Here is a 20,469-nt window from a genome sequence, read left to right as displayed (position 1 = left end):
GTTGGGACTTGTGTCCCCGCCCCCTTGGCTCGGCTTCCCTGCAACTGACACCCGCCTCACACTTTTGAAAGAGCGAGAGCGGCCTGAGGAGTCGTTGAAGCGCGCGCGCCCCGTTATGGGGTGGAAGTGGGTGGGAAGGAGGCCTATTATTATCGCAGCCTCGTGACCCTTTTTGGTTTTGGGGAGGCTTTTAACTCCTGACAATGGGCTTCCCGGGCAAAAAACAAAACAAAAACCGTTTATTTACATCTGGGCGGCCTGGAATCGTTTCCAGTCAGTCCCCCTCTTTGACCCGGTTCTTTCCTTAGTATTATTGTTCGCTTCCCCGTTGTGATTTCGTTTCGTGTCATCCGCCCTTATTTTATTTTGTTTTGTTTCGAGGGAGTATTCAGAAGGAGTTCCCTCTTGGAAGTATCTGTGGTTATTATTACGTGTCGAGGTTTAATTTCTGAAAAGTGTGGGGGGGGGGGGGAGGTTCTAACTAATGGCGGAAATCCCGCCGTCGAGTCTCAAGAGACCGTCTTCCTATCCCGGAATGGAAAGCCTATGATTCAACGGCAAAGAAAAATAATTTTGCATTATTCTTGTTAATTGAGGACTTTCTATAAGATATGACAGATCTCGATTTTTTAAAAAAAGGTTCATTCTCCAGTAGCTTACCCATTGAGTCTACAGGTTGCACGATGCATTGTTTAAACATGTTTTGTTGAATAAACCACAAAGATTACATTGCCAGTTGAGCCAAAACTAAGCAAAGCGCAGTATGCCCTATTATTTATGAACCCAACTAGTTTGCTGTATAGTTAACTGTTGTCCTCTTCTATAATACAGTCCTTGCATAGCAGGAACGAATTGCTGGCTCATTCACTTAGCCCCTGCGCTTGGAAATGGAACATTGGATCTAGCAACATTTTTCCTTATATTGAAGCATGTTATGGATTTACGTTTTTGTCCCTCTTGCTTATTTTCCCCCTCTGGCAAGCAGGTGTGCTTCAAAGCAAATGCTGGCCTCCAGCCATTGATATACTTAGTTTATAAATGCCACAAGAATCCAATCAGATACCCAAAGACAAAAAAATCTGATTACAGTAGTCTGCGCAACCCTCTTTTACTAAAGTTTTTGGCGCCTTTTGCAGGTCACATCTAGAGCAGCTGCTGTAATTTAGGACTTTGGGTAGAGATTTCAATTTCTGGGGAGTGGGGGGGGGAGTGAGTGCTGACTGTTGGCAAAGTACATATCCGAAACTGACTCAGTTCCAAGCAGTCAGATGATGACATACTCAAATTCTCTATTCAGATCAGGTAGGCATAGCCAGCCGTAAGAGACATCTGGATAATAATCCCTTGTTTTGGATCTTTCTAGGTTGTTGACTTTTTTAAAAAAAAGAAAGGGTGGGAGACGCAGCATTGCAGCTTGAGAAAGTCAGTGAGGAACTGTAAAAGGGAAACCAAGTGACCAGGTGGGAAGATTAGGACTGGCACTGAGCCCTGAAATGACCTGAGATAAGGCAGAATGAAGTAAATACAGTAGAATGCAAGGATGGCAAACGGGTAAAAGGAAAGAATTAGAAAGACCAAGAGCACAAACAGATACAGATAGTCCTCAACTTACCTTATTTGTTTAGCAATTGTTTAAAGTTACAATAGTACTGAAAAAACTGTCCTCACACTTAACAACTCACAACATACCCACAGTAACACAAACAAAATGTGTATGCTTGGCAACCAGCATGTCTTTACGATGGTCGCAGCATCCCAAGGTGATGTGATTACCATTTATGATCTTTCCGGCTGGCTTTCAACAAGCAGAGTCAATATGGGAAGCTGGATTCACTTAATGACTGCTTGATTCACTTAGCAACTGCAGTCATTCACTTAACCGTCATGGCAGAAAGGTCTTAAAATAAGACACAATTCACCTAACAACTGCCTTGCTTAGCAATGGAAATTCTGGCCCCAATTGTGATAGTAAGTCAAGGACTACCTGTACTATCTGCTGTTGTTGTGCGATGTTGGTAAGGTCAAAGGAACAGCTCTCTGCAGCTACAAACCCGCTTCTTTTTATGGAACTTCTCGGTTATAGTTTCCTTATTGTCTGAAAAATAAGTTTTATAACTACCTGCATACCCCTCAGCAATCATTTTAGCCTTTTTGTTGCAGGACTTAACATTTCAGACTTGGTCTCTGGCTGCCAAAGTTGAAGACCGGTCAAGCCCATTGTTTTCATTTCTAAAGAGAGCCATCAATGGGAAGAGGAAGGCATTGAGGAAAAGGTTACCATAAATACAATTGTTTGATTAACTTAGGGTAAAATAAATTACAGAAAGAATGGCAAAAAGATAAAGGAGATGAAGAAGGAAAGGGAAAAGAAATTATTCATAATCACAAAGACTGAATAATTAGAAATGACATTTTTCTAAATTTAATTGCACACAGGCTGTCTCCAAATACTACCATTAAGCAAATCTTAAAACTTGATAGGAAGATGCGTTATATTACCCTGTTTCCCCGAAAATAAGACCCTGTCTTATATTTTTTTGAATCCTGAAATAAGCGCTTGGCCTTATTACCATGCACTCAAAAGCCTGATTGGGCTTATTATCAGGGGATGTCTTATTTTGGGGGAAACGGTATATATTTTAGACCAATAGATAATTTGTGACTGCTGATCCTGTTTTAAAATTTAAGCCACTCTCTTCTAAACAAAAAAATCAGGATATAAATATTTCACATCTAATTGCCACGTATCTTTTAAAATATAAATATATTGCTCAGATACAATAATTAGAAACAGAATAGAATAGAACTTTTTATTGGCCAAGTGTGATTGGACACACAAGGAATTTGTCTTGGTGCATATGTGCTCAGTGTACATAAAAGAAAAGATACGTTCATCAAGAATCATAAGGTACAACACTTAATGATAGTCATAGGGTACAAATAAGCAATCAGGAAACAATATCAATATAAATCGTAAGGATACAAGCAACAAAATTACAGTCATAAGTGGAAGGAGATGAGTGGTGGGAACAATGAGAAGATTAATAGTAGTGCAGACTTAGTAAATAGTTTAACGGTGTTGAGGGAATTATTTGTTTAGCAGAGTGATGGCATTCAGGAAAAAACTGTTCTTGTGTCTAGTTGTTCAGGTGTGCAGCGCTCTATAGCATCGGTTTGAGGGTAGGAGTTGAAATAGTTTATGTCCAGGATGTGAGAGGTCTATAAATATTTTCACAGCCCTCTTTTAACTCTTGCAGTATAGAGGTCCTCAATGGAAGGCAGATTAGTAGCAATTGTTTTTTCTGCAGTTCTAATTATCCTCTGAAGTCTGTGTCTGTCTTGTTGGGTTGTAGAGCCAAACCAGACAGTTATAGAGGTGCAGATGACAGACTCAATAATTCCTCTGTAGAACTGTATCAGCAGCTCCTTGGGCAGTTGGAGCTTTCTGAGTTGGCGCAGAAAAAACATTCTTTGTTGTGCTTTTTTGATGATGTTTTTGATGTTAACTGTCCATTTTAGATCTTGCGATATGGTAAAACCTAGAAATTTGAAGGTCTCTACTATTGCTACTGTGTTATCTAGTATTGTAAGCGGTGGTAGTATGGGAGGGTTTCTCCTAAAGTCCAACACCATTTCTACATTTTTGAGTGTGTTCATTCCAGATTGTTCCGGTCGCACCACGAGGCTAGTTGTTCAACCTCCCGTTTGTATGCGGATTCATCATTGTCTTGAATGAGACCGATCACTGTTGTGTCATCTGCGAACTTCAGTAGTTTAACAGATGGATCGTTAGAGATGCAGTCATTGGTGTACAGAAAGAAGTGGGGAGAGCACACAGCCTTGGGGGAGGAGGGGCTGTGCTAATTGTACAGTATCTGATGCAATTCTGCTTAGCTTCACCTGTTGCTTCCTGTTTGTTAGAAAGCTTATGATCTACTTACAAGTGTGTTCAGGTACCTGTAACTGGTTTAGCTTAGTTAGAAGTGTGTCTGGGATGATGGTATTGAATGCTGAACTAAAGTCTACAAAGAGGACCCTTGCATAGGTCTTTGGAGATTCAAGATGTTGTAGGATGTAATGCAGAGCCATATTAACAGCATCATCTGTTGATCTATTTGCTTGGTATGCAAATTGCAAGGGATCTAACAACAGATCCATGATGGTTTTCAAGTGGGACAGCACTAGCCTTTCAAAGGTTTTCATGACTACAGATGTTAGAGCAACTGGTCTGTAGTCATTTAGTTCCTTGATGGTGGGCTTCTTCGGCACTTGGATGATAGTAGAGCGTTTGAAGCAAGAAGGAACATAGCACATCTCTAGTGATTTATTGAAGATATGGGTGAAGATGGGAGCCAATTGGTCAGCACAGACTTTTAAGCAAGAAGGAGTTATCTTGTCTGAGCCTGGAGCTTTTCCTGGCTTTTGTCTGTGAAATAGGTCTTGCACTTCCTTTTCTGTGATCACTAGGGGTTGTGAACCCAATGGGGGCTTATCTGCTGTTGGTATGTCTGAGATGGAGGTTATGGAGATAGGTGGCTGTAGTTTCCTTCCAAACCTGCAGTCAAACATGTTCAGGTCATCTGCCAGTTGCTGATTTTCTTCAGCCTGGGAAGGAGGTTTGCCATAGCTGGTGATATTTTTAAGAGTTTTCCACATGTTTGCTGTTTCATTTCTTGAGAACTGATTCTTTAGCTTTTCAGAGTAGCTTCTTTTTGCTGCTCTGATCTCCCTTGTTAGTACATTTCTGGCCTGATTGTACAGCATTTTATCACCTTTTCTGTAGGCTTCCTCTTTGGAACGAGGTAGCTGCTTAAGTTTAGCTGTGAACTAAGGTTTGTTATTACTGTATATTCGCAAGCTCCTGATGGGTACACATAGGTCTTCACAGAAGCTGACATGATGTTACAGTCTCTGTGAGTTCATCTAAGTCTGCAGAGGTACTTTCAAAAACATTCCAATCAGTGCAGTCAAGGCAGGCCTGTAGCTTTAACTTTGCCTCCTCCGTCCAGGTCTTCACTGATTTAATTGTTGGTTTTGTGGTTTTAAGTCTTTGCCTGTAAGCAGGTACAAGGTGAAACATGCAATGATCAGAGTGTCCCACAGCTGCTCATGGTAAGAACCGATAAGCATCTTTTAGTGTTGTGTAGCAATGGTCTAAAGTATTCGTGCTTCTAGTGGGACAATTGACATGCTGAAAGTATTTTGGTAGCTCTTTCCTTAAGTTTGCCTTGTTTAGATCTCCCAAAATAATGGCCAGTGAATTGGGGTATTTGGCTTCAGCCTCCATAATTTGGTCAGCTAGAGTTCGTAATGCCTTGTTTACACAGGCTTGTGGTGGGATATAAACAGCAATTAGAAGAAATGAGGAAAATTCACGAGGCGAATAGTATGGTTTGCAGTTGATAATTAATGTCTGTAGGTTTTCGTCACAGAATTTATACATTATAGTTATATCCTAAGACAAGCTGTTGTTGATATATAAGCATAACCCTCCTTCTTTTTACCAGATGTTTCTGCAATTCTGTCTGATCATTGAATCGGAAACCTTGGGATATGCAGGCTGCTATCTTCAATTGATTCATTTAACCAGGTTTCAGAGAAGCATAGGGCTGCTGAATTATAAAAGTTTGAATTGTATCTGTTTAAAAAGAGTATTTCATCCATCTTATTAGCAAGTGAACGTACGTTGGTTAGGAAAATTGAAAGCAGAGGAGTTTTATTTCTCCTATTCCTTAATCTGTTTAAAATTCCCGCCCTTTTACCTCTCTTTCTGTGTTTCCTCCGTTTGGTTTTTTTGGTAATCCATGGCTTAGGGAAAATTGCTTCTTCCTGTGTTAGAATCTCCTCAGCATTTGTAAAGAGGGTGTGTGTGTGTGTGTGATCACAGAAAGCTGCTACTTAAAGAAACTTGCTTAATTTTTAGAAGATTGTCTTGTGAGTAAGAAATCCGTAGTGAGTCGCAGGGAATAATTAAAAATAAAGAAACCATTAGAGAGCATTTCACTGAGACAGCCTTCGGCAGCACCATCTTGGATCCATTTTATTAAACAGTTTAATAAAATGGTTATCATCAAGGTGACTCAATGGCAAATGTATTTATATACCCAAAGTCTGCCAGAATAAATACATTTTGGCAAAAAGATAATGGAAAGAGGGCTACTCAGTTTGTCAGAAATTTGAGTCCAAAGTCTCAGACTAAGTATCAAGTTCCTTCTACTGTGTTTCCATCAAATGCCTTCTAAAAGAAATTGAAGTCTCTCCGGTTGAGTGAATCAACAGACTATCATATTCTAAAGAGCCAGATACTCAAATATTGTATTGCTTATAGTCATAAAACACTTTAAATATTGTTTTGGTTAAAAACAGCAAGAGAAATCCACAAAATAAACCTAATAAATAAAATTTATTTTTACATAAATGTATCCACATAAAAATACCATGTCAATATATATTAATATATGCATAATTACTACGTGCAGTAAATGTGTCATTCTGAAGTTCACCGTGGCTTTTTCTTAATTCTCACTCAGCATTTTGGCATGTTTGCAAATATTTTAATGAAGGGTAGCTATCTTTCTTCTTTTATGACTCATGATGAATGTTTACTGAAACATTCACAAACGCTCAATAAATTATATGCTATGCTTCACTTTTTGGGAAATACAGTATAACTTCTTTTAGTAGTCCTTACTTTTACATTATATGTGGGAACTAGCTTTACACTTATAGAGAGCTAAAGAAGTTTCTTGGATAAGAAGCGAAACATCTTCAAAAAAACCCAAGAAAGTTCAGTTGCCTCGTGAAAAAGCACCTTTTATATTTTATATTTCTTTAAAATATTGTTTTAAGTTTTGTAGTAGTTCTTTAAAAGTAGATTTAAAAAAAAAACTACTTGTAAGATTTAAGGAATATTACTGAAAAACTTTCAGCCCAAACTTCATAGGTCCATTAATATTTTTAGAGATCACTAAAGTATGATTGTGGAATTGTAATAAAATGGTATCAAATGTGTTCTGATTTGTTTTGGTAATCCAGGAGACCTGGATATAATCCTGCTTTAGGCATGAATCTAGATGTGCTTTTGCCTCTTGGCCCTTACAAGGCAGTGACAAACCACTTCTGAAAATCTTGCCAAAAAAACTGTATGAACTTGTTAATGTAATTGCCAGGAGTTAAGATTGATTGAAAGGCACAAATATAGTGTAAGTATAAATGAAAGAGAGCTTAATGCTAACTTCAACATATTTCCATTCTGTATTGCAAAATTGCAACCTGAATATTACAATAGAAATGGAATAGAAAGATCAGCGTTCTCTCTCTCCTTCTCCCTCTCTCTCCCATTTTACTGCGGTTTCCTTCCTTTTTGAAGGGCTAGCTAGTGCCAATATGGGATGCTGCAAGGTTTGGAATAGCTCCTAGCTATTCAACAATACATAAAACTACAAGTGAGGTCATTTGTTGACATGAGAAAGGTGTCCAATATAGCAATAGCACTTAAACTTATATACTGCTTCACAGTGCTTTACAACACTCTCTAAGCGGTTTACAGTGTCAGCGTATTGCCCCCAGCAATCTGGTTCCTCATTTTACTGACTTCAGAAAGATAGAAGGCTGAATTAACCTTGAGTCGGTCAGGATAGAAGGAATGAAACTCCTGGCAATGTGAGCAGAGTTGGCCTGCAATATTACATTCTCACCTAGTTGACATCTCTGCTGTAGACCAAACAGGTGAGATGATGAAGCTCCTGGCCCAAGGTCTTGAACTTTTAGGATCAGGATAATGACCAGACACTCAAGACATCTATCCGGCTGCCCATATAATTAGCCATAACTCTGAATGGCTCACAGCAATAGTGACGAGAGCAATAAAAAAGAATATCCCAACTGCCCCAACTCCTGATGTCCTAAATGAACTTCCCAGTGCATAAAAATACTAGACATTCCCCAAAAGATAAAAATCACTGTCATTGGGATCCAGCCTCATCCTCACAATAGTTGATTTACAGATTTTGAAACCAAATAAGTTTTTTCTAGAACTCTGGATGAGGTCATGCTCCTCCAAATGGAACTAGTTCACAAACTGGTGTTCTCACAACTAAATCCTGTTGTGTCCTTTTTTGGAGCAAGAGGCATTGCACACAATCATGTCATTTTGTGATTAGTCTATTGCAACTCTTTCTACATGGAGCTGCCCTTGAAGACTATTTGGAAGCTTAGACTGATATAGCAGTGAAAGCCCAGGAAGTTATGAGTGCATTTAAATTCACCCATTTAAATTCACCCATGTAAAAGTTTTTTTTCTCTGAGAGCTATTTTATTCCATATACAGTATTCACTAAAATCATTATAAACTAAAGTCCCTTGCATTTAATTAGAAACAGAAGAAGCTTTTAGATATTAAATTTTCATTGTATGTTGTTTTATTTCAAACAATTTCAATTTATTAGCAATTATGTTTTGTAGTAACAGCTGTAAAAAGATTTTATCCCAAGGAGGTAAAGATGGATAAAGAAGTACACAATTTTTTATTGTTACTCTTGTTGTGAAGCTAATGTTTGAAGAAAGACATGCTTACAAAAACAATCTAGCATAAAAACATAAACAATTCAAAATTAATTTTTATGACGTTTTATTCTGGTTAATTTCTAAATTATGGAAACATAAAAATAAATTCACCCTAATATCAGCTATTACCAAAGGCTTATATTTTTGTACATAAACATGAAAATCACAACATTTACTTAAGTATTGACCCATGTTGATGTTTCTTACATATTTCAATTTAATTCATACAAGAATTTAGAAAATATCTCCATATCTGTAAAGTCTTAAAAAATACACAGTGAATTATGTTACAATATTAAATTTTTTTCGCATCTAAAACAATACTAAAATAATCATAATCTAACCTCTAAAATGTATATTAACATTTTTGGCTTTCAAGAGGCTTTCCTGTTGTCTGAATGGACAGAAATACTGAACTATGGTGGTTTGAATCCAGAGCTTCATTAGAACCTTGTTCAAAGGATGGTCAGTTTTCTCCTGCAACACAGGACAACTATGGCACTGCCTGGTCTACTAAGCAAATAGTGTGAGAGGATGCAGAACAAAAGGAAGTCAACAAAAAATTACTTCAACCTCTTCTTTAAGTGGGGCTAGATTTAAATTCCTTTATGAATGGAAGGGGCCCTTCTATTTGCACAAGGATATTGGATTACTTATATATTTCTTTATTTTTTGTTTCTTAAATTCTTATTTTTTCTTATTTTTTTCTTATTTTTATGTTTTTAATTATGTTAAATTATAAAATATAATTAAACCAATAAGTAATTAGTAAATAAGTTTCAGTGAATAGTATTAGAACAAATAAGGGATCACAAGCTGGTTATAACCAGTTTTTTTCATTCTTTGAGTTGGAAAATGATTTGAAAAAGAGAAGAGAATTCTGAAGCTGGCAGAAATAAAAAAAAATGATGGCATGCAATATTGAGGCATTTCTTGATTTGCATGACTACTTAAAACATGCAAGTGAAACATTAAAAATATGCCAAAGATATCCCTGAGAAGTATTGCAAATATGACATCAATAAAGGAAATTTACCTATTCTGGTAAAGAGACAGCTGAGAGTAAGTGGAGGGAAGTGCTGATTTAGAAAAGTGGTAATTTTAGTGGTAATCTAATTACCACATTAGGTTAGTTGAAAAATCACTGATATGATTTTAGGATTGCTAATTCCTAAAATTGACAGTATTTTATCAAAATGTATTATGAATATAACTTGATATTACAAAAATCAAGGTATTTGATCACAGTATATTAATTAAATAAAACCCAAATTGTGAAGATAAGATTTGAGTACAAACCCAAAAACCACTGGAAACCCAAAAAATATAGATGGGTCACTATAGCATTTATCTATATGGTGCCCTGAGGAAATACCGGATTTCAACTTTCATAACGCTTAAGCAGCATGAGTAAAGCAAGGCCACTTCAGATCCCCAAGGAATATAAAAGATACAGGAATTCTTTCCATGATTAAATTTTATTTTTGGAAAATCCTGATAGGAATTCTTTTCCAGTACAAATAGAAAAATATAGCATTTGGGGATGAAACTATGGTCTTATCTGTATCTGTGTCCCTAGTTCTAATAGTTATTATTCTAACTGATCATCCATCCTCTCTAAACTTTTCAGTATGTGTTTTGCTATTTGAGGAATTTACCACATATGTTCCTTACTTTAAAAAAAAAATTATTTTAAGGAAATCCTCCAGAACTGTTGTATGGACTTTCAAGTAATCAGGATACACTAGCAACATTTTCAAGTGGTCAGCAAATATACAGAAGGGACAGTGCAAAGTTTAAAAATAGCTCTCATGATTATCATATGTGTATTATTGTTTATGGAAAAATTATTTCCCCACATTAAACTATTTAAGAAAGTTTAAATTCCTTTCTGGAATAATTTTGATTTTTTTAAAAATAGTTTAAAACGTAGTAAAATTGCTGCTATCAAAAATGACTCAATTTAAGCTAAAAAAGTGAGAATAAATTGGGGAAAGATCTTAATGCTCATCTACCAGACTTGCCCCTTAATAATGTTATATAATGGCTGAAAAACAATTGCATTATCTACATGAAAATGGCTACTTGCTAATGTTGAGGCATATTTTTTTTAAAAAAGCAAATGTATCTATTTATGTATCTTTTAAAATTATTAAACAACCTGGAAAAATAACAGTGTAAGGTAAATGAATTAAGAACAATATCCTCAGCAAAGCCAGGACAACAGTTTAAAGTAAATACAACTGGTCACAACTTTTGATTTCAAAAATAGGGGCTAGAGAAGGGTTGGTATGATCCTAAGAATACGTTATCATTCTTATAAACAAATATATCAATTATTTATATTCTTAACCTTGATTTAATTGCTCAACTAAACTTTAATATTTTAGCTTCTAAAATTAAATCATTTAAAGATGCTTAAACAATGAAATATTAATACTAGAGTGAATTTAGCAGACAACTAGGAAACACAATTGAGTTTAAATTAAAACTATTTTTAAATTGGAATGGCAAACTTGCCATTAATATAAATTTGCTCACAAGTAACATAAGACACAAAACATTTTTTTTAAACTTTCTATTTAAACATGCTAGGCTGGGTAAGCAAAATTCAACAATGATTTCTGTTTTAGTAAAGCCTATTTTTATACGTCTCATCTTTGGTATTTTAACATTGTGAATCCTGCTTTCCATTCTCCAAATATTACTGAACATTATATTATGATGTCCAGTTGCTTCAGCATTTACAACCAGGAACCTGATATAATGCACAGAGCATCGAAGGATTAAACATTACTTGCTTCCTGCCGTTAAATAGGCTGTTACACTAAATTGTAATCAGTCTCATTTTAAACTTACTTTCAAACCATATTTTTATGACAATTTAAGTGTTAATCAGAATACCAATTTTAGATGGAAAGGCAGCATAGCTAAGTATAACCAAGCACTCACAGTATCTTTCCTATTGGATATAATAGAATTAAGGATGTAAAATAGAATTAAATACTTGTAAAGAGTCACGGCTCACTCTTATAGAATGAAATCATAGTATGGAATTCAAAGATTTGGTAATTTCCAAAAACTATATTTCATATTAGAAAGTAGATGGATTTTAACTCTTGTTAATACAACATCTCCCTTAAATCCAAATCGATAGTAATATCTATCTTCCCAATCTTGAAAGTTTTATTATCAAAACATAAAACTATTTACATAAAAACAAAGTATAAAACAAAATATACTGGCCATGAACTACCCTAGGAAGCAAATCCTCCAGGAAAGTATATTTTCTTCCAAACAAGTCAAATGACTGCAATGAAGAGAGATTAATGTATAAACAGATGCTGTTGATAAAGTGGCAATGCATAACAATATTTCAATCCATTATAAAGGTGCAATTGCCTGCAGTTCTTCCGTGTGGATACAGCAATGAAGTTCTGCTTTACATATTCCAGGCACGAGGGATTTGGTGGCAGCAAGCAAAGGTGGTTCGTCTTCTCCTAGGAAGAAAGATGTTGGAAAGGTCTTGTTAGTTAATTGGTTTATCTACAAATCAAAGACTTATTTATTCACATTCTAACACTTCTATGCCATTCTACTCTCAACTGCTGAGTTACACCATGTATAATATATTCAACTTATACTACCACTTATTTTGTTATATATAAAACAAACCTTAAAACAATACAATAAAAATAGCAGCTTCTATTAGCACTGAGCCATGGTGGCGCAATGGTTAGAATGCAGAATGGCAGGCTAACTCTGCCCACAGCCAGGAGTTCGATTTTGACAACCTCAAGGTTGACTCAGCCTTCCGTCCTTCTGAGATCAATAAAATGAAGACCCAGATTGTTGAGGGCAAATGCTAATGTTGTAAATACTATGTTGTACTATGTGGTATTTCCCAACCCTGCAGCCTAGATTTGGGGAACACATGGGGGCAGGTTTTACTTACCTTTGCTACCGGTTAGCTCACTTCGCTTGCGCGCACACCACTTCTGCACATGCGCAGAAGCTTCTGCGCATGCACAGTTCATATTTGATGACGTCCGGGCAGGTGGGCAGAGCCTCCCGCCACTGCTGCTACAGGTTCGCCTGAACCGGGGCGAACTGGTAGCAACGCACCACTGGGAACACCTGATGAGCTGTGGATGGGAGGCTAAAACCTGATCAGATCACAGGAACTATTGGAACAAAACAGCTTAAGAGAAAGTATTCTTGATGGCATGGAATTTGAGAAGCACAAGCTTCCTCTTGTTGGGTGATGCTGGAGAAAAGTCAAGAAGTTATTGAAACAAGGTAGAACTATCAAAGCAGGGGAAAATACTTTTCAGATCCAGGTTATACATCATAACCAGAGGTGGATTTCAGCAGGTTCTGACCAGTTCTGGAGAACCAGTAGTGGAAATTTTGAGTAGTTTAGAGAACCGATAGTAAAAATTCTGACTGGCCCCGCCCCCATCTATTCTCTGCCTCCCAAGTCCCAGCTGATTGGGAGGAAATGGAGATTTTACAGCATCCCTCCCCTGCCATGCCCACCAAGTCATGCCACGCCCTCCAAGCCACACCCACAGAACTGGTAGTAAAAAATTTTGAAACCCACCACTGGTCATAACTATTTGTTTTTATTGCTTTACAGGAGTATTTTCAGTTCTCCTACCGTGTTTCCCCAAAAATAAGAACCTGTTTTATATTTTTCTGAACCCTGAAATAAGCGCTTGGCCTTACTGCCATGCACTCAAAAGCCTGATTGGGCTGATTATCAGGGTATGTCTTATTTTTGGGAAAACAGGGTATATAACAACAATTTTGAAATATTTACAGATATAAGGGAAATCTCAGAAGTTACAAGATTTTACATACTGTATGCCATTCTGTCTTCTCCCTTACAACAATTTAATCTAAGCATAGAACTAATTGAAGCTGACCCAGTGCAGTGTTTTATGAGAAGATGGCTTCCAATTCCCTGTGATCAAGCTAAAGCTACACTGGAAGTGGGCACCATCATCAGAATCAAAAGCAATGGTGGTTTGTCAAAATCTACTGACTTTGATATTATTCAGGTCTTAACATACAGACTGTAAAACCCATCAACTTTATCATTTTGTAAAATTTAAAATCTTAACATGCAATTCTAGATTGCAACTTTTTCTTTTTCTCTCTTACCCAATCCTGATGAGGAAGAGACACTCTCTGTAATGGAAGATGTTTCAGTTTGATCTGTTAAGAGTCCATCCATTAAAGGTAGTGACAGTTCAGATGAAGGAACAGAGGAATCATAAATTCCCGAATCTCGGGGCATGTCTGGCAGATTGACAGCTTTGACAACATGCAGCAATGGCTGAAGAATAGAGCTAGTGTTCTGAATGTCCTGAGATTCTCTATCCAGCCCAAGGTTCAAATGCTGGGTCACACAGAGAGAGTCTGAATGCAAAGGAGGAGGAACATTCGCATCTACTTTTAGATAAAAATCTCCATCAGTCACTTGTTTATTGACTAAGTCATTTAATACCAAGCCAGAGTCAAAAGTTTCTATCACTGGATCCGGACAACGTAAAGGTGTTGGGAAGAATGACGCAAACTGCTTCTCAAACCAGTCAGGCTCCTGGTCTATATACTGATGCATGTTGCAAATGGCTACATAGAGCGATCGTCCAGACTTACTCCTGAAATAATTTCTTTTGCTAATATGTACAGGATACAATTCTGAATCATGAAAGCTAAGATCTTTGGATTTTAAATGAGCATAAAACTGAGGCAGGTTATCCATAAGCTTGTACTTTGTGGTTAAATCTAGTACTCCAGGAATGTCACCTTCACAGGAATAATCAAAGTAAACAGCAATGAACTTGCAGAGGTCACGTGAATTTTGCTTTGCATGACGTAGCTGCTCTGCTATGGTAGCTATGGCAACCAGAAAGAGTTCTCCTTTCCCAGTATCCTTTTCCCTGGATCTCTTGTGCTTCCAGCTCCTTTTCTCCACAAAATATTTCATTCCTTTTGAACATACAACGATGATATATTGGGATTCATTGATTTTCCGATGAAGCCACTCTTTCTGACCTTCTTTAGAGTTTTTCAGATCTTCCCATAAATCTAAAGAAACCTAGTAAAGAAGATTATAGCCTTTGTGTAATGCTTTGACTTTCAACACCCAGCCTATTTCATGAATGTGTATTTATGGGCTGGCATTTATTACAGGAGTGCTTCAATGAGCACTTACATGGGAGACTTTTTTTAAAAAGCAGAATGTGTATGTGTTTTGACACGTAATAATACACACACACATACACACATACTATAGAGATAATGCACATTACACACATGCAGAGGGGAGAAGGGAGGGGGAGGAGGAGAGAGAGAGAGAAGAGTTGGAATTACAAATAAGGGTAACATCCACATAATAGCTGATGGGGAATTCTCTTGGTGCTATAAATTGATAATGTGAACTCTGCTCTGGGACAGCCAGAGTAATATAGCAGTCAAGAACTGGAGTGACCCTAGGTCATATCTTCGTTCAACTGTGGACTTCATTGGGAGCTTTAAGCCAATCATGCTGTCTCACTCAGAATTTAAGAGTGCTGTTGTTCTGAGATTAAAATAAGGGGTCACCTTCATATGCCCTATGCTCCCACAGAAAACCCATATGATGTATGCCAAATATTTATTGAATCTACTATATATGTTACAGGATCTGAGGGGTCCTTGGTGCTCTTTCATTGGTTGTTTTCTTGCAAATGTTCCATTACTCAAACTATGTAACACCATCAGAGCTAGTAGGGAGTGGGGTTTGCTCTCAATTGATATTCTAGTGGCTTGCCTTGGCAGGGGGTCCATATGGCTTCTTATACTAAGAAGGAACTCATAATAGATAAACTCTTTTGTTAAAATCACAGAATCATAACATTACATATGAATAATAATGTTACCAATATATATTTAGGCTACCTATACATAAAAAGAGTGGTAAGTTAAGTGTATCAAATTAAAATAGATTGTAAAGGAGACAAAATCAGTTCTTAAAAGCATAATTTAAATGAAATACTTGGCAAGATAACTGCCTGTTAATCACCCCAAAATAGTGTAATTACAGGGTTTGCATTTGTTTTTTTAATCAATTAAACAAAATTTCACACTAATTTTTGCATCTTCAGAATTGTTTTGGATTTTGTGTGTGTGTATAAATGTGTACATTATATATAATATACATACACCCAAAGTTACGTCTATAATTGATTCTGACACTAGAAGAGTTTTCTCCACTCTTGAACATTCTAGCAGTACTTAGTCCTTATCATTATTATAATTTCCAGCTAGCACAGCAAACTAATTTGTGTCCAACATAATCTGGACAGCATCCCATAAGGAAAGATTGGATTAGGATTATTTGTAATAGTTTTATTGATAATGATATGAGCAATAGGTAAATATAATCATGCAAGTAATTTCAATTATATGTTCAGTAGTTCTATGCTAAATTTCCATATTTTCTAAATGCAAACAGCTTTAACAATGAGGCAGTCTTTCAAATTTATACCCATTTCTAGTATGTTGCTAATTTATGAGGTGCTTTATCAGCAAAAATATGTTTCACATTTGTACAAATTTTCTGATACATAAATGGATCTCCATGGGGTCAAGCGCTTTGCATTTTCTTTTGTATCAAGGATGATTGGCTGGAGCTGTCCCCCATAATGAAGTGAACTTTTAAAAGAAGCTCCAAATGAACTGATGGAAAGAGGGATATGTTAACCTACAGTTCCAGAATCAAGGCATTTGAAAAACCCAGCTGAGCTTTTCTTCTGGGCCATACTAGAATATTCTCATTTTTTTTCCTAGAACATTAGGCACATCCTTGTTGCAAACATCTATCTGAAAAGTAACTAGTCCAAACAAAATAAGCAATACTCAAAGCTGACCACTAGAGGTCAGACATGCAATAAATATCAGACAAAAATAAAAAAGTAAATAGAATGTTAAGATTTGTATTCATTTCAATTCAATTGATGCCTTAAAGAAATGTGTTTAATATAGCACAAAGAAGACTTCAAGAAAATGCAAGCAGGGCCAATTTACCTCGCAACCACAAAAGTCCTGAAGGAAAAAGGCAAAACACTGGATGACATTAATGTGCTTCTGGCAATCTTTATTGGAATAGCAGAGGAAGACTTTAGGGCGAGGCTGCTGCCTTTCCACATGAAGAGATGCAGAGTAGGTAGAAGATTCAGAACTCTCCTCATCTAAATGGGAATAGATATTTTCTAAATTGAAACAAAAAAATTAACAGTGAAGCATTTTACTATCTACACATGGAGAAGAACTGCAATACTTTCCCCTTTCAAGCTTGGAAGATTCAAACTCTTGTTTTTTTCCTCTCTTAATTCCAAAAAACAGTCTGGTTTCTACATATATTGACCTGAGGGGGGGGGTTTCCATCTAGGTGAGGCTACACGCTAGATCTTGTACTAATCTTGTCAGATATGGACCATGAAGTCCTCTATAGCTGTATCCACTCAGAAATACAAGCCCTACTCAGTGCAAGCACAGGGGCTCCTTCAAAACATTAAAATAAACATTGAGGTATAAGGCTCTAGAATTCATTTATCTGCAAGCACAAATCTGTAATGACAAAGGAATTCCAGACTCTTTCAGGACTCAATAGAACGTGAGCCTGCAAACAGACCTACCCCCCAAAAAATATCACCCAAATGCTGCACTGCAAACACCTGATTCTCTAGGATATTTTAGATTAATTCTATCAGTCAAAAGACAAGGTAAACTGCAGGCCCCTAGCTGATCACAGCAATGCCACCGCTTGCTTGCTGCCTAACAGTATTCTGATGTCAATTTGTGGCTGCATTTTGCTAAACAGAAGCATGTTAATTCCAGTATCAACGTGGAAATTCCAGAATAAACAAGGTTGGAGAAGGTGATTTCTAGCAAGGGCATCCAACTTTTTAACTAATTAATTTTCCTATGACTACCGGCAGTTTTGAAAGGGACTTCCACCCCTCAGGTCATTTAGAAGCAAAATGCCTTACCTTGTTGCTTTTTGCGACACATCACTGTAAAAAGTGTTGCAAATGCAGAGATGACAACCAAGGGTACTGTAATGGCTACTGCTCTTATTGGACCTGCCCACGGGGAGTGCACTTGAAGAAAGGTGGAAGAAAAATACCTAAATTAGCTTTTCTTAAACTGAGGTACTAGAACCATTGCATCTTCCCATTGTTGAAACATGCAAGGCAAACTTGTTTTAATTAAATTACATTTTGTGATACTACTCCACTAAATAGTATGAACTAAGGCCTTCTGAGATAAATTTCCAATAGCCACAGGCTTTGGCTGAAGCCTTAACTATAGTTCAGCACAGATCTGTAGAAGTTGCGCCCTCTTGAGGGGCAAACAACTCTGTTGGCTGTAAAAAGGCCACTATCCATTACTATGGAAAAAGGCTTTTCATTTTTTATTATCTTGATTTTTATGGTGTTATGCCGTATTTTTCGGAGTATAAGATGCACCGGAGTATAAAACATGTCTTAGTTTTGGGGGAGGAAAATAAGAAAAAAGCTGATTGGTGGGTGGATCAGCCTCCCGGAATACCCCCAATCAGCTGTTCCCAGAGGTGAATTTTAGCAACAGGTTCATTGGTTGTAAGCTCTGTGCCTTGCTTTTCTTTGCTTTTTTCTGCCTCTGAAACTTCTGAAACTCTGTTTCAGGGGGGAAAAAAATCTGCCTCTGAAAGCCTCTTCTGGCACTTTTTTCAGCTTCTGAAACCTCCGTTTGAGAAGTTGGGCAGGTCTACATTCAGAGTATAAGACACATCCAGATTTTCACCCTCTTTTTTGGGGGGGAAAGGTGCGTCTTATATTCCAAAAAATACGGTACTTTAATTTAAAAATAAAGCATTGAGAGCCTGTGATACATGGTAGTACAAGAAAGTCAAATAAGTATACAATTCCACAAAACAACAAGAAATTCTACCATTTCTGTATAATTTGAATGTCAGAGAGGCTGTGGCAAAAGCTCTCCATCGTGGAGTGCTAACTTTATCCAACTTTCCTTCATATATTTTAAATGAAATGAAATAAAACAATCAAATTCAGTCTAAGAAAATTCACATGCATCACTCATCCACATTCAGAATTGATTAGCACTGTTTTGTCAATGCAGAACATTCATTATATGGGAAAGAATCAGTAATAAGAGCTGAAAGAACGACCAGATGAAATCTGAACAAGCTCTTATCTCTACTGCTATGGAATCAGTCAATTTCAATGTATAGGCTTAAGGTAATGGTATCCTCTAAAGCTCTTTTTATATGCATACTTATAGCTGTTTTATGAAATATTAAGAATTTTTTCATTAAAAAAACATTATTAAAGATTTTTATACCTGGCTTCAACACATAGTGCATTGATTTTCTTGTTGTGTTGGTATCATCAACAAGCTTAAGGACAAAGCAAAACAAAAGTAAATCATATGACAGTATTTATTTTAGAAACATGACAAATCACTGTTTAATACTTGAATTTAAAGAAAAAAGTGATTTTTTCACTAAAAGATAGGCTAATTTACCAAATGAATTGCCCTGTAATAACTAGCCTCTGCTTTTTTTTTTATTAAACTGATTTAACACTGTGGTATTGATTACACAGAAGACAATCAAAACTGTGTGTGTAGGAAGTTCAGAAAGAATAGTTTTCAAAATATCCATGTATTGTACTTGGCATTCTCAATAAAGTAAGAAGAAAAAAATAGTTTGGAGACAAGACAATAATTATCCAAAATGATTGGATTTAGGGTGGCATCTTAAGAAAGGGACACACCACTATATCTTTCAAGGCTAAGGAGATCACCCTCTCTCGCCAAGAAGCCATATCATTGCATGAATCCAACTGCAAGTCATCTTCCAAGCAGCCTTAAATAGGCAGCCTAATACACAGTTTGGAAAAAGCTGTCCACTTCATTGGAAGTCATGGAAGTGACTTAGGCACAAGGCAGCCAGACTTGCCCAGTTGGAGTCTAGCTCCTCATGGATATGAATTTCATGTAACTGTCTATCCATCTGAACCACCAATCTAGTTTCTAACTTTCCAGCAATGTCATGTATGTACAAAACAGCCATGCAAACAAGAATTCAATTAAAAATTTACTTCAGTTTTGAAGGAGCATCAAGAATAGCTGATTTTCCTATTTCATTTTTATGATATTGATGCTTTTTTTTAATTAACAAATTATCCTATGTTCCAAGAATTTGGCAAGGGTGCCTCTTGCCTCCAGAAAGAAGTGTCTGAAGGTGTCATTCAAAGATGAATTAAAATAAAACTATAAATCCTAAATGTGTATAAATGGCCATGATTTGGTGAGATTGTCAGTCTTGAACAAGAATGCTGGAGTTTACAAGATCCCCTGATAGAGTAGGAGCATTGTAAGATCATGAAATTTAGCATTCTTGCGAGATTTCAGGTGATTTTTTTTTATGATGCTTGGGCGAACATATGAGATCAGACTGTTAGTGCCAAAGACTTGAAATAATTGTACAGGCAACATTACTCTATGATGTCATGCAAAACAAAATACTAACTATGATCCTAGTTTCAAAGGAAATAACTGAATGTTGGCTACAATACCTTTTACTCTTATCTTCCTCTACTACAAATAATTCATTACCTCAATGATGTAATCTCCAGGTGAGACATTCTGAAGAATACAAGTTGTTACATCTGTATTCTTTTCCTATGAGAAAACCATAACAATTAGTCCTGCATTCATAAAATCTTTTCAATATTTGAAGAAACTACACTTTCATTACAAGGTTATCACTTCTGAAAGTTATACCAATTCCCAAGCAATTAAAGATACAGATTTATAAATGAAGTACATAAATCATTAAGCCAAAAA

At 36.5% G+C, this 20,469-nt stretch overlaps 1 protein-coding gene across 2 annotated transcripts in view; it reads right to left on the bottom strand.

Moving 5' to 3' along the window:
* Nucleotides 1–11,949: 11,949 nt before the first annotated feature.
* The window catches only part of IL17RD (interleukin 17 receptor D), a 53,134-nt gene continuing 44,614 nt past the window's right edge, over nucleotides 11,950–20,469 (bottom strand). For both annotated transcript variants that reach the window (XM_070933630.1, XM_070933631.1), the window contains 6 exons: nucleotides 20,239–20,304; nucleotides 18,961–19,015; nucleotides 17,607–17,717; nucleotides 16,642–16,826; nucleotides 13,732–14,671; nucleotides 11,950–12,065 (listed from right to left, as the gene is read on the bottom strand). In XM_070933630.1, the coding sequence (XP_070789731.1) occupies nucleotides 11,950–12,065; nucleotides 13,732–14,671; nucleotides 16,642–16,826; nucleotides 17,607–17,717; nucleotides 18,961–19,015; nucleotides 20,239–20,304 (1,473 nt within the window). The remainder of the gene's footprint in view (nucleotides 12,066–13,731; nucleotides 14,672–16,641; nucleotides 16,827–17,606; nucleotides 17,718–18,960; nucleotides 19,016–20,238; nucleotides 20,305–20,469) is intronic.

This window comes from Pituophis catenifer, unplaced genomic scaffold (assembly GCF_029215685.1).
Source record: "Pituophis catenifer annectens isolate HBS135680 unplaced genomic scaffold, rPitCat1.0.hap2 SCAF_2, whole genome shotgun sequence".
NCBI classification, from domain to species: domain Eukaryota; kingdom Metazoa; phylum Chordata; class Lepidosauria; order Squamata; family Colubridae; genus Pituophis; species Pituophis catenifer.
Note: the sequence above shows the minus strand (reverse complement) of the source record. Positions and strands in the feature narration are given on the sequence as shown.